The 14614-nt window shown below is 43.6% G+C and overlaps 1 protein-coding gene across 5 annotated transcripts in view; it reads left to right on the forward strand.

Moving 5' to 3' along the window:
* TPCN1 (two pore segment channel 1) overlaps nt 1–14614 on the forward strand; it is a 153284-nt gene that overhangs the window by 124415 nt on the left and 14255 nt on the right. For all 5 annotated transcript variants that reach the window (XM_073554121.1, XM_073554120.1, XM_073554123.1 and 2 more), the window contains 4 exons: nt 908–980; nt 4659–4766; nt 4862–4933; nt 5012–5101. In XM_073554121.1, coding sequence (XP_073410222.1) covers nt 908–980; nt 4659–4766; nt 4862–4933; nt 5012–5101 — 343 coding nt within the window. The remainder of the gene's footprint in view (nt 1–907; nt 981–4658; nt 4767–4861; nt 4934–5011; nt 5102–14614) is intronic.

The following is a 14614-nucleotide window of genomic DNA, read 5'->3' on the forward strand; positions in this document are numbered from 1 at the left end:
GCGCGAGCAACCAGGTTTCTAAGGTACACATCGGGTAACTAAGTGACGCGCCCCGCTTAGTAACCTGATATTTACCTTAGAGACCAGCGTCCTCGCTGGTGCTGATCGCTGGTGAAGCTGCCTGTTTGGCAGCTCACCAGCGATCATGTAGCGATGCACCAGCAATCCTGACATCCCGTTGTCGGGATCGCTAATGCATCTGTATGTGTAATGGGGCCTTTAATGTGTGTGTGTGTCCTGTCTTCTGTTTGTCGATTGTTAAATAAGAAATTTAAATTTAATAAGTGGATGGGGTTTGGTTTATTATGGCATTGAATGTAAGGAATAAATAAAGTTTTTTATTTGGAGCTTTAGATTTTTATGATTTAAGTTTGCAATATGTTTTGATGCCACTAGAGGGAAATGTTTTCCAGCAGTTAAACTTTAATGTACCGTATCCTCATTGATTCTCTTCTTTGTCTATTTTGCTTGTTAACATCTGAATATTTTGTGCTTATTTTGATTGTTAAAAATTTATTAAACTTAATAAAAGTTAGTTATAAAAAAAAGATAAATAATGTAATTTTCACACTGGCCACATTACCTAATATTAAAAGCATACTTCCTGATCTGTACAAAGATTTTTTTTCAGCAGTTTTATTATCACAGACAGCATTACAATGAAAGGTAACATGTCTATACACAGTGGATAACACCGGATCCACCATTCGAAATGGGTCATGATCATAACTCGCCTTTTCTCCCTCCCTTCACAGTGCTTGTGTGGCAATCAATTCCATATATTTTGGGTTTTATGTTCATACACCAGGGTATTTCCCCAGAGCAGTGTGAACAGGCACTAGATATAAATCCAGTTTCACTTTGCTCCTGCTAGTGGTTTTTGACATGCCTATATTTACCTTTCTAGTATATGGGGCTGAAGTTCTTTTGAAGGTGACTGGCCTTGGTCCATTGGAATACTTCACATCAGGATGGAATCTGTGAGTGGCTTTTGTTGGACAGCTAATAATGGGAGGCTGGCTGGGTGGGCTAGCGGTCTGGATGGTTGGGGGGCTGGCTAGATGGATGGAATGGGCTGGCTGGCTGGGAGGGTTGGTTGGATTGGGGAGCTGGTTCAATCAGAGGGCTGGCTGGGAGTACTGGATGGATGGGAAAGCGGGCTGGCTGGGAGATGGGTGGAAGGGTTGGCACGATGCATGAATGGGAGGGATGGCGCTGTGTGCATGTTGTGTCAATTTTCCAATCAGTGGATATCGGAAAATGTATGTAACATGCTGTAAGGCAGCGACATTTTTGCCAGTGGGTATAGTTAGACAGTGACCCAGGCAAGTTACGTAAACCTCTTTTATTGTCCAAATACTGCACACATGAAATCACTCACCTCCGGATAGTAGCTTTGAATACATAAAGTCCAATGCCACTGGCACTTGCACCCCGTCCACGTCGCTGGCTCTGGCCTGTGTTACCTTCACATAGCCAGGCATACAACCACAGTACCTTCAACTCTCCTGCATGTGAAATCCAAACAGAAAAACTGAAACACCCAAACCTTAGGGTACGTGCCCATGAAAATCAGAAAATCGCAGCTCTTTGGACACAGCCTATTATCACTGTGTCCAAAGTATATGTTCATTGAACAATGCGGATTTACTCTATCCAATACATTCTATTGAGGAAATTGTGGAAATTTCTGTTGCGGAGACTAGCGTATCCACAACAGACAGAAATTGACATGCTGCGACTCGTAAACCCTCACCGTGGGTGAGTTTACGCAGCGTCAAATAGAAGCACAGTGGGCATGGGTTTTTCTATAAACCCCATCCGCTGTGCTTGTACCACAGAACACAGCGTTCTGGATGTGGCACTGGTGAGCTGCTATTCCGGATCGTGGGCACATATCCTTACTGCAGGCTGAAATGAAAACCGTGGCCATGGGTTGCTTGCAAGACCTGGACTGTAGGGAGAGATCCATCCCACTACCATTCTACAGATGTCTCGAAAAATAAAAACCGAAGACAGGTTTTTCTAAACTGATTTGGTCAAATAACTTGACCCAGTCCACACTTAATTGTTTTATGCATAGAAACCGCAGCCGTGACTATGATTACAATGCTCTCCAGCAGTTCAGTATGCTTCTAAGCACATTCTGGGGGACACATAACAGCCTTTGTGTCACGGTCACGTGTGTCTGGACGCATCGAGTACCGCAAGGCGAACCCATAAGACACCCATGACCCTGGATACAGCGTCTCCAGTGGGGCGAATTTAAATAATAAAATGTGCAGCTGGATACGCCGCCTCCAACTGGCGAATTTAGGTATTACACGTTATACATACAGTAGTCTGGAAACCCCGCCTCCAGTAAGGTGAATTTAAATAATAAAGGGGGAACCTGGGTAACATTAACAGTGGTGGGCCCTGCAATAGGGAAGTGGAGACCTCCTGAACTCCCCTGAGCCAGTGTCCCTGCACTCCTAACGTTCGCTATGCCGGTTCCGCACCGGACGACGCACAGGAACCTAAAACCTCACTAGGGAATTGGTCGGTGCGGAAACTAATCCCACCACTGCACTAAACACACATGAGGGAAAATGACAATACAAGGGAAACACCACTTAGCTTTGCTCTGTTGCGTACGCTCCTAGCAACAGAGCCCACCACCTGTGTGCATCTTATCCTCCACCTGGATCCATCACCATAACTGGTTCCTTCACCATAGTGCAGCCTTGGAGCAGAGTCCACCACCAATTGCAGAAGTCCAGTAACAGAGTCCCAAAGATGAGTTCAGCTCCTGCCCAAAAAGTCAAGCATGCTTGAGTCCAGCTCTCAGCAACCAAGTCCCGCATGCTGAGTGCAACTCTCTCCATAGTCGTCACTCCACCAAGCCATGCAATCACTTCCTGCCGACACCATAAACTGTGACTTCACCACGCCATGCCAGCCCTTCTTGCAGATCACATAGCTGCCACTCATCCCCTCTGGCTGGGCTGCGCAGGACTCATGTTCAGCTCCTTCCTTCACCCAGGCTTCCTTGAGAATGACTAACTCACAATATCACCAACAGTGATTGAACACACCTGGCTCTCTTTTATAGAGCCTAACACCTGAATTATAATTACGAGCACTAAACCAAAGAAACTAAAGTGCACTACCACTCACCACCATCGGGGCAACTTAGAATGAACGACACCACGTGTAATAATTCTATTGGCCACCGGGGGGCAATCACATCACTTTGGCACCTAGCCAAAGGAAAAAAAGTTCACTAAGGCTAGTTTCACACTTGCTTTTTTTTGCAGCGCGTTTTTCCCGCAAAAAAACGCATTGAAAAAACGCATACAAAAGCATACAACTGCTGCGTTTTTTTCAAGCATTTTTATGAGCATGCATGAAAAAAACGCAGCGTTTTTATGCGTTTGTATGCGTTTTTAGTGCGTTTTTACCGCGTTTGCGTTTTTTTCCAACATTAGGTGGCCCCTCACACTAACCCAAACCATGACTTTACTAACCCTAACCCTGACCCTAACCCTAACCCTGACCCTAACCCTGACCCTAACCCTTAACCAAATCATACTTAACCCTAACCCAAACCCTAAACCCTAACTAACCCTAACCCTGACCTTAACCCTTAACCAAATCATACTTAACCCTAACCCAAACCCTAAACCCTAACTAACCCTAACCCTGACCCTAACCCTAACCCTGACCCTTAACAAAACCATACTTAACCCTAACCCTAACCCTGACCCTAACCCTTAACCAAACCATACTTAACCCTAATCCTGACCCTAACCCTGACCCTAACCCTTAACAAAACCATACTTAACCCTAACCCTAACCCTGACCCTAACCCTTAACCAAACCATACTTAACCCTAATCCTGACCCTAACCCTTAACCAAACCATACTTAACCCTGACCCAAACCCCAACCCTAACCCTAACCCTAAACCCCCTTAACTAACCCTAACTCTAACCCAAACCCCTAAATTCCATGGTTAAAAAAAAAAAACGCATATGCAAAAAAACGCATACATGAGCATGCCAGTGCGCACATATGCGCATCCATAGGCTATAATGGCCATTTTTAGCGCAAAACGTGCGCATATGTGCGCATGCGCTTTTTTGCAGGGCCAAAAAATGCAACATGCTGCGTCTGGAAAATACAAACGCACACCCCAAAAAAACGCAGCGCATGAAAATCGCATACATGCGCTTACAAGCGCGCAGGTATGCGCACCCATGTTAAATATAGGGGAAAAAACGCATGCGCACATATGCGTTTTTTTCCAGCGCTAAAAAACGCAAATGTGAAACCAGCCTTATCCATTTAATCTGTCAGATCCATGCTGGATCATGACACTTTGCATATGATTCCCCTCACTGTCTCACAATGCATAAAATCTTCTCATAGCACAAATATGTTACATTACTGTTAAGCGCGAAGATGATGATTACCTGCATAATGGCGATGCAGATATGAATAATGTTAAAATTAGTAAATTTCTTAAAGTGAGTAAATTGGTGTCTGTACATCACTGCAGCCCTTGCGTTGCTAGCCATATGTGATTGGTAATGATGCAATGATCGTTGTTGGGCCGTCGACCTCACTATTAGGTTTACTGCTTTTGCGCCTTCATTCTCTTTGCTTGTGTCTTAGGTTTGATTTCTCTGTGACAATGCTGGCTCTACTGGGTCTTTTAGCCTTGGCTTTTGACATGAAGCCTTTCTACTTCATTGTAGTGCTGAGACCCCTTCAGCTGCTCAGGTAATGTCATAGAAGATATTGAGCAGCTTGTGTGTCTGTAGAGATTTAGTGGCGTCTAACTTACTTTTTTTAATAGACATTCTGATATTTGACAGGCTTTTTAAATTGAAGAAACGTTACAGGACGGTTTTAGACACCATTCTTGAGCTACTGCCAAGGATGGCCAGGTAATCAGATATCCTCCATATTCATGCCCTTATCCTCTGTGCTATAAAATACTGAATATTTTTCTTTTCTCTCTGCAGCCTGGGACTTACACTACTTATTTTCTATTATTCCTTTTCCATTGTGGGTATGGAATTTTTCTCTGGCGTGCTTTCCCCCAATTGCTGCATGTAAGTACTGTAGAAAGACTAGCTGTAAGGCGAGGTTCCTCGGACTGGGTTTAATTTGGTCTTCCTTGGCCTACCTGATAGAACGTACTGATCACTGAGCCTTATCAGCAGTTTATATGGATGAATGTATCTTCTGTTTATCTCCTGAAAGCAAAAAATGTTGGCCATAATAGTTTCTGCCATAACTCTGTGTAGTAGGGGCGATCAGCAACTGATCACTCATTATCAGATATGATATTGACTTGCTCAACAGATGGGGGGGCCTCACGATTGAGAAGGGTTGGATCGTTTGAATATTTTGGGATGGAGAATTCAATTTGTAACGATGACACCTTTTGTAGAAATTTTGATATAATTCTTCTGGCTAAATATAGGAATTTTGAAATGGAAAAAAACATAGCTGTACACCGATATTATTGCAGCCAGATTGATACTGGATGGAAAATGGTACATAGACCCAGCATGGGTCAGCTACTGTGCTTTTTGGAGAATATATCAGTTTATGCTGTCTTTATATACCCCTTTTGTGATGCAGTCATTTTTGCGGCATCTTTTTTGTTTCTGAATCGCCTTCCATGTTATATCTTTATTTTTTTGTATGCCAATAACGTTTTCACAGAAGAAGAGAAGAGGGTCTTTAGTGCTACCTATTGAAAGTAGCAAATCTAAAAGTCATTATTAGAGATGAGCGAATTTGTTCAGAGTTTGGCTCCTAATCTGATTTTGATATGTTCAGCCCATATTCGAACACTATTCGTGCCGAATGTATGTCTTATGATCGGTTCCGAACATATTCAGAAATTTTTACTCCCATTTGACTCTAACGACGTTCAGATGTGTTCGTTGAATATTGCAAAAACAATATTTCATTCCAATCGTATTCGGAAACGAATCCGAACAAATTCACTCATCTCTGGTCATTGTCAACCTTTTGACTCTTTCCCGACAAAGAACATGATGTGCGTCTTAAGTTCAGTGTGATGTGTATGGCTGTACAGTGGGTCCGGAAAGTATTCAGACCCCTTTAAATTTTCCCTCTTTGTTTCATTGCAGCCATTTGGTAAATTCAAAAAAGTTCATTTTTTTCTCACTAATGTACACTCTGCACCCCATCTTCACTGGAAAAAAACAGAAATGTAGAAATTATTGCAAATTTATTAAAAAAAGAAAAACTGAAATATCACATGGTCTTAAGTATTCAGACCCTTTGCTCAGTATTGAGTAGAAGCACCCTTTTGAGCTAGGACAGCCATGAGTCGTCTTGAGAATGATGCAACAAGTTTTTCACACCTGGATTTGGGGATCCTCTGCCATTCTTCTTTGCAGATCATCTCTCCAGAGATGCTCAATTGGGTTTAGGTCAGGGCTCTGGCTGGGCCAGTCAAGAATGGTCACAGAGTTGTTCTGAAGCCACTCCTTTGTTATTTTAGCTGTGTGCTTAGGGTCATTGTTTTGTTGCAAGGTGAACCATCGGCCAAGTCTGAGGTCCAGAGCACTCTGGAAGAGGTTTTCATCCAGGATATCTCTGTACTTGGCCGCTTTAATGCTTCCTTGAGTTGCAACCAGTCATCCTGTCCCTGCAGCTGAAAAATACCCCCATAGCATGATGCTGCCACCACCATGTTTCATTGTTGGGATTGTATTGGGCAGGTGATGAGCAGTGCTTGGTTAGAATTATCACCAAAAATTTCTATCTTCGTATCATCAGACCAGAGAATCTTATTTCTCATAGTCTAGGAGTCCTTCATGTGTTTTTTAGCGAACTCTTTGCGGGCTTTCATATGTCTTGCAATGAGGAGATGCTTCTGTCAGACAACTCTACCATACTGGTGGAGGGCTGCAGTGATAGTTGACTTTGTCAAACATTCTCCTATCTCCCTATCAGCCACAGTGATCTTTGAGTTCTTCTTTACCTCTCTCACCAAGGCTCTACTCCCACGATTGCTCAGTTTGACTGTACGGCCCGGTCTAGGAAGACTTCTGGTGGTCCCAAATTTCTTCCATTTAAGGATTATAGAGGCCACTGTGCTCTTAGGAACCATGAGTACTGCAGAAATTCCTTTGTAACCTTGGCCAGATGTGTGCCCTGCCACAATTCTGTCTCTGAGCTCCTTGGCCAGTTCCTTTGACCTCATGATTCTCATTTGGTCTGACATGCACTGTGATCAGTGAGGTCTTTTATAGACAGGTGTGTGCCTTTACAAATCAAGTCCTATCAGTTTAATTAAACACAGCTGGACTCCAATGGAGAAGTAGAACCATCTCGGGGAGGCTTACAAGGAAATGGACAGCAGTGTGAGTGTCTGAGCAAAAGGTCTGAATATTTATGACCATGGGATATTTCAGTTTTTCTTTTTTAAGAAATTTGCAAATATTTCTACATTTCTGTTTTCTTTCAGTCAAGATGGGGTGCAGAGTGTACATTAATGAGAACAAAAATGAACTTTTTGGAATTTACCAAATGGTTGCACTGAAACAAAGAGTGAAACATTTAAAGGGGTCTGAATACTTTCCATACCCACTGTACAATGCAGCAACGTAGCTCGAACCGCTGCAGTCTAAGCGTTCAGACCTCACTTTGTCAGCGATATTCAAATGGATGCGAAAGACCTGCATGCCTGTTCGGTCTCCCGCTGCCTTCTGAAAGCCCCCATCTCTGGCATCCTTGTACTCCCAAGACACTCAGCACATATCTCTGGAATCGTACTAACATGGAGAATCTGGTTTCCAAATCATTTTTATCAAACCGTGAACACTGCAAAATTGAAATTCAAAAGAAGCAATGGCAAATTTGCATGTTTTTCACCATTTCACTCCGAGTGAACTTTTCCCATTATTCAGTATATTAAGTATATTTTATGGTAGTGGTGAGTTAGAATATTAGCAATCAAACAGTGGGCACCTAAAAATAAGTTAATTTTCGTTAATAGGGTATTCCCATCTCCAAGATCCTATCCCAATATGTAGTAGGTGTAGTAATAATAATAATCTTTGCAAACACGTCTATTAGAAATGTAGTATAGTTTTTCTCATTCGCTATGTCTTTTTCCTCATGTGCAGGCATTGTAGGACCTTAGGTATCTATGGTTACGACTAGTGACTAGGTAACTGTCACTATATCAGTGGTCGTAACCATGGATGCCTAAGGTTCTGCAATGCCGGCACATGAGGAAAATGTCACGCTGTAACGGTCTTCGGGAAGAGAAAGGGGTCTCCAATTGTCCCTGGACCCGGGGGGACCCTAACTATCCCTGTCCCCAGGGGTACTCTTGAAGGTAGAGTTGCATGGGTCTCTGACCTTGCTATGCTCATGGTAAACCCTAATCTGTCCCCTTTCCCACCTCATGAGGCTTGGGACAAAATGTAAGATAAACAAGACACAAAGACCAAACAGGGATAACAGAAAACCTCTATCAAACAAAAGCACTAACCAAAATTAGGGAGGAGGATAGAGGCAGGGAGGAATAAATTAATTGAGAATAGGGACCAGGAGATAAATACACACGTACTACAGCAAACTACAGATCACTACTACAACAACTCTATTCCAACTACTTCGCTTTAGCACTCAGCACATGAAGACAAATCGTTCACCGGCAGGAACTAAAGGCCTAGAGCCAGTATAGAGGGAGAAAATGATAAGCAGTTGCAGTTGAGAACAACCAGGCTGTATGGTCTCAGCCAGCATGGAAAAAGTCATTAACCCTCTTAGCACCGAAGGAAAGGAAAAACTTTTAAAATAGGACATGAATCACACCATCTCTAAAGAAGGCCCATGATTCATTACCCAACGTTATCATATAACTCCAGGTCTTCCAGGGGGATGTGTTGTGAATTCTCTTGCTCGGACTTCTGGGCTGGAGCTCCCTCTGGTGGTTACTGGGAGTAGTGGAGCTGGCCGGTCTGATGAAGGTTTGCCACCTGACGATGATGATTGGGAATCTGGAATTACTGGCTGGGAGCATATAAGTGAGCAGGCTTCCCTTAGTGGTTGCTGGTGATTTCCTCCTTGTGCATTTTGAGCTCTTCAGTCTCCTGCCTGATCTGCATGGTTCAGTTAAGTGATTCTTTTGTTAATCCTTTGCATCTAATCTGGTTGTGCTTTTTTTTTGCTTTCTGCTGTGTTGCGAGGGTTCAGCGTACTCCCTGCTGGGGGCGGCACTGGGCCCCGCTCCATATGTTACAGCTTGTGCTAGTTTGTTCAGTCCCCTGTTATATTAGTATCTTTTGCTTTGCTTCCAGTTCACACCAGAGTGCTGATCTAGCGGGGGTGAGGTCATGTGGCCTCAGTTTTTTTTGTATATCAGATGTGTTGGATTTTTCAGGGTTTTTGCATGATTGCAGACAGTGTCTTTTCTGTCCTGTCCTATCTAGACAGTTTGGGCCCCATCATTTGCTCAGTCTATTTTCTGCCTGTATTTGTGTTTCATCTTGTCTCACCGACAATATAAGTTTTGGGGCTGTTTATTCCTTTGGGGATCTGCTCCGGGGCAGTTTAGATCTCTCCTTTCTACTTTAGGCTTAGGTAGTTCTCCGGCTGTGCCGTGCGTCTAGGGCATCGTAGGAACGCTCCACGGCTACTGCTAGTCGTGTTGTTAGGATCAGGGGTCTGCAATCTGCTGAGTTACCAACCTCTCTGGTCTCCTGGTGGCTTAGCCTGTTCCTGCCATCCTCCTCGGTGACCCATTCATAACAGAATCAGCAGCCAAAACTGTAGACTCTAGGGCACTCAAAAGAAGGAAAAAATTGAAAAAAAAGGTGTCAGAATTTTTTATATATTTTTCCTCTTTTTCTCTGGGGCCGTAGAAGGATTTTTTTCCTTAATGGAGACAAAGCAATTGTCCAATCGTGTTGAGCAGCTCGCTGCTGAAGTGCGGGAAATTTCTGCCTATCTCGCTCAATCATCTGCTGTAGAACCAAAGATCCTTAGTCCTGATGTGTTTTTGGGGGATCGGTCAACATTTTTGAATTTTAAGAATAACTGTAAACTGTTTCTTGCTTTGAAACCTAATTCATCAGGGAGCTCAGTGCAGCAGGTTAAAATTGTAATCTCCCTGCTGTGCTACGATCCCCAGGATTGGGCTTTTTCTCTGACACCTGGAGATCCTATTCTGGCTAATGTAGATGCTTTTTTTCAGGCCCTGGGGTTATTGTATGATGAACCTAATGCTATTGATCAAGCTGAGAAAACCTTATTGGCATTGAACCAGGGTCAGGATGCTGCGGAGTTATATTGCCAGAAGTTCCGAAAGTGGGCGGTCCTTACTAAATGGAATGATGATGCCCTAGCAGCTCTCTTTCGGAAAGGTCTGGCAGAAACCGTAAAAGATGTTATGGTGGGATTTCCTGCCCCCTCTGGTCTTAACGATTCCATGTCATTAGCTATTCAAATTGATCGACGTTTACGTGAACGTAAGGGTACGCGAGAGGCGGTGCTGCTTTGTGAACAAACTTCTGAACCCATGCAAAGTGATAGGGTTTTGTCCAGGGCGCAACGTCAAGAGTTTAGAAGGCGTAATAAGTTATGCTTCTTTTGTGGGGACGCCTCTCATGTTATTTCTGTCTGCCCTAAACGAGAAAAACGTTTTGCTCACTCATTTGCCGTGGGCAGTGTACAGCCTAAGTTCCTATTGGCGGTTACCTTGATCTGCTCCTTGTCTACATTTTCTGCTAAGGCCTTTGTTGATTCAGAAGCAGCTTTGAATCTGATGGATCTTTGCCAAACGTTGTGGTTTCCCCATGGTGCCCCTGCGGACCCCTATTCCCTTGAGGGGGATTGATGCTACTCCTTTGGCGGAGAATAAACCCCAGTTTTGGACCCAGGTGATAATGCGGGTCGCCCTGGACCATGAAGAGAATTGTAAATTTTTGGTGTTGCACAATTTGCATGATATTATTTTATTGGGTTTTCCTTGGTTGCAAACCCATAATCCTGTTTTGGATTGGAAATCTGTGTCTGTGGTGAGTTGGGGTTGTCAATGTGTTCTTAGGGACACTCCTGTTTTCTCCACCTCTTCCCAGCCTCAAAATGTTCCTGACTATTTGGCTGATTTTCCTGATGTATTTAGTGAGAGTAAGTCTGCGTCTTTGCCTCCTCATAGGGGTTATGACTGCGCAATTGAACATGATGCTATGAGATCTTATGTCAAGGAATCATTGGAGAAGGGTCATATCAGACCATCCTCTTCGCCTTTGGGTGCTGATATTTTTTTTTTTGTGGCCAAAAAAGATGCCTCATTAAGACCATGTATCGACTATTGTTCCCTTAACAAAATCACTGTAAAATATCAGTACCCGTTACCCCTGATTTCTGATTTATTTTCCAGAGTTAAAGGTGCTTGTTGGTTTACCAAATTTGACCTCAGGGGGGCGTATAATCTTATTCGCATCAAGCACGGGGATGAATGGAAGACAGCGTTTAATACTCCGGAGGGACATTTTGAGTACCTGCTGATGCCTTTTGGGATCACTAATGCCCCTTCCGTCTTCCAATCTTTTATGAACGATATTTTCCGGGACCTTGTGGATAAGTTTTTGATCATTTATCTGGATGATATTTAGATTTTTTCCAGTGATTGGGATTTTCATGTGGAACATGTCCGGACTGTGTTCAGGATTTTGAGGGAAAATACTTTGTATGTTATGGGATCGAAATGTCTTTTTAGTGTACAGAGAGGATTTTGTTTTTGGGATTCATTTTGTCCCCGTCTGCTATTGAAATAGACCCGGCCAAGGTACATGCCATTTATGATTGGGTTCAGCCCACTTCTCTGAAGGCTTTTCAGAAGTTTTTGGGTTTTGCTAATTTCTACCGTAAATTTATAAGTAATTTTTCTGGTATTGTTAAACCTCTGACGGATTTGACCAAAAAGAGCGCTGATGTGGTGAATTGTTCTCCAGAGGCAGTCTCGGCATTTCAGGAGCTTAAGCAGAGAATCACTTCCGCTCCGGTTCTACAGCAACCTGATGTTTCACTCCCATTTCAGGTGGAGGTAGATGCTTCTGAGATTGGTGCAGGAGCCGTTTTGTCTCAAAGAGATCCGGTAACCTCTAAGATGAATCCCTGTGCCTTCTTTTCTCGAAAATTTTCTCCATCTGAACGTAACTACTGTATGACGTGGGGAATCGTTGGCCATGAAGTAGGCATTTAAGGAGTAGAGACATTGGTTGGAGGGAGCTAGACATCAAGTTGTGGTCCTCACCGATCACAAGAATTTGATTTATCTTGAATCAGCCAAGCGCTAGAATCCTAGACAGGCTAGGTGGGCCTTGTTTTTCACGCGTTTTAATTTTGTGGTCTCCTTTCTTCCGGGCACTAAGAATGTCAAGGCGGACGCCCTTTCTAGGAGTTTCTTTTCGGATTCTCTTGATGTGACCAAGCCTACTACCATTCTAAATGAGGGTGTAGTTCTTTCCGCCATTTCTCCCGATTTGAGACGTGCCTTGGAGGAATTTCAGAAGGATAAACCTGAACGATGCCCTATGGGGAAATTGTATGTCCCTGACCAGTGGAGGAGAAGAGCAATGTCTGAAATTCATTGCTCCGCGTTGGCTGGTCATCAAGGTATCTTTGGTACCAGAGATTTGGTGAGTCGGTCTTTCTGGTGGCCTGCCTTATCTCGTGATGTCAGGAATTTTGTGCAGTTCTGTGGGACTTGTTCTCGGCCCAAGCCCTGTTCTTGTGCTAGTGGTTTGTTGATGCCCCTGCCAGTGCGCAGGAGGCCATGGACCCATATCTCAATGGATTTTATTTCTGCTCTCCTTGTCTGTCAGAGAATGACTGTTATTTGTGTGATCTGTGATAGATTTTCTAAGATGGTCCATCTTGTACAAGTCCCAAAGTTGCCATCTTCTTCTGAGTTGGTGCCCTTGTTTTTACAACAAGTGGTTCGTTTGCACGGGATTCCTGAGAACATTGTGTCGGACAGAGGAGTCCAGTTTGTTTCCAGATTTTGGAGAGCTTTTTGTTCCAAACTGGGAATTCAGTTGTCTTTCTCCTCTGCATTTCATGCTCAGACCAATGGGCAGACTGAGAGAACAAACCAGACTTTGGAGTCCTATTTGAGATGTTTCATATCTGCTGATCAGAATGATTGGGTCTCATTTTTGCCCTTGGCCGAACTCGCGCTAAACAATAGGGCTAGTTCTGCCATTTTGATGTCTCCTTTCTTCTGTAATTTTGGGTTTAATCCTCGATTTTCTTCGGGGCAGGTGGAAGCTTCTGCCTGCCCAAGTGTGGATTCTGTGGTAGAGAGAATGTAGCAGATTTGGGACCAAGTAGTGGATAAGTTGTCCCACTCTCAGGAAAAGGCCCAACGGTTTTCCAACCGGCATAGGACCATTGGTCCCCGGTTTAAAGTGGGTGATATGGTTTGGTTGTCCTCAAAAAATATTCCTATGAAGGTTGCATCTCCAAAATTCAAGCCAATGACCTTATAAGATTTTGGAAATCCTTAATTTCTTTCCGTTTGGCTCTTCCAGTTACGTTTAAGATTCATAACGTTTTTCATAAATCTTTGTTGAAAAGGTTTGTGGAGCCAGTAGTTCCCATGGCGGCGCCCCCTGACCCTGTACTGGTTAAGGGTAATTTGGAGTATGAGGTAGAGAAGATATTGGATTCTCGTCTGGCCAGGCGGAGACTTCAGTACTTGGTCAAGTGGAAAGGTTATGGCCAGGACGATAAGTCTTGGGTCTCTGCTTCTGATATTCATGCTAAAAGATTGATTCGTGCTTTTCACCGGTCCCATCCTGATCGGCCTGGTGGCGTGGATGAGGGTTCGGTGAATTGCCTTGCTCCGACTTCTGGGCTGGAGCTCCCTCTGATGGTTACTGGGAGTAGTGGAGCTGGCCGGTCTGATGGAGGTTTGCCACCTGACAACCTGACAATGATGATTGGGAATCTGGAATTACTGGCTGGGAGCATATAAATGAGCAGGCTTCCCTTAATGGTTGCTGGTGATTTCCTCCTTGTGCATTTTGAGCTCTTCAGTCTCCTGCCTGATCTGCATGGTTCAGTTAAGTGATTCTTTTGCTAATCCTTTGCATCTATTCTGGTTGTGCTTTTTTTTGCTTTCTGCTGTGCTGCGAGGGTTCAGCGTACTCCCTGCTGAGGGCGGCGCTGGGCCCCGCTCCATATATTACAGCTTGTGCTAGTTTGTTCAGTCCCCTGTTATATTAGTATCTTTTGCTTTGCTTCCAGTTCACACCAGAGTGCTGATCTACAGTTGTGGCCAAAAGTATTGACACCCCTGCAATTCTGTCAGATAATATTCAGTTTCTTCCTGAAAATGATTGCAAACACAAATTCTTTGGTATTATTATCTTCATTTAATTTGTCTTAAATGAAAAAACACAAAAAGAATTGTCCTAAAGCCAAATTGGATATAATTCCACACCAAACATAAAAAAGAGGGTGGACAAAAGTATTGGCACTGTTCGAAAAATCATGTGATGCATCTCTAATTTGTGTAATTAACAGCACCTGTAACTTACCTGTGGCACCTAACAGGTGTT

Source organism: Dendrobates tinctorius, unplaced genomic scaffold (genome assembly GCF_039654945.1).
Source record: "Dendrobates tinctorius isolate UK_male_01 unplaced genomic scaffold, ASM3965494v1 ptg000206l, whole genome shotgun sequence".
In the NCBI taxonomy this organism is placed as follows: domain Eukaryota; kingdom Metazoa; phylum Chordata; class Amphibia; order Anura; family Dendrobatidae; genus Dendrobates; species Dendrobates tinctorius.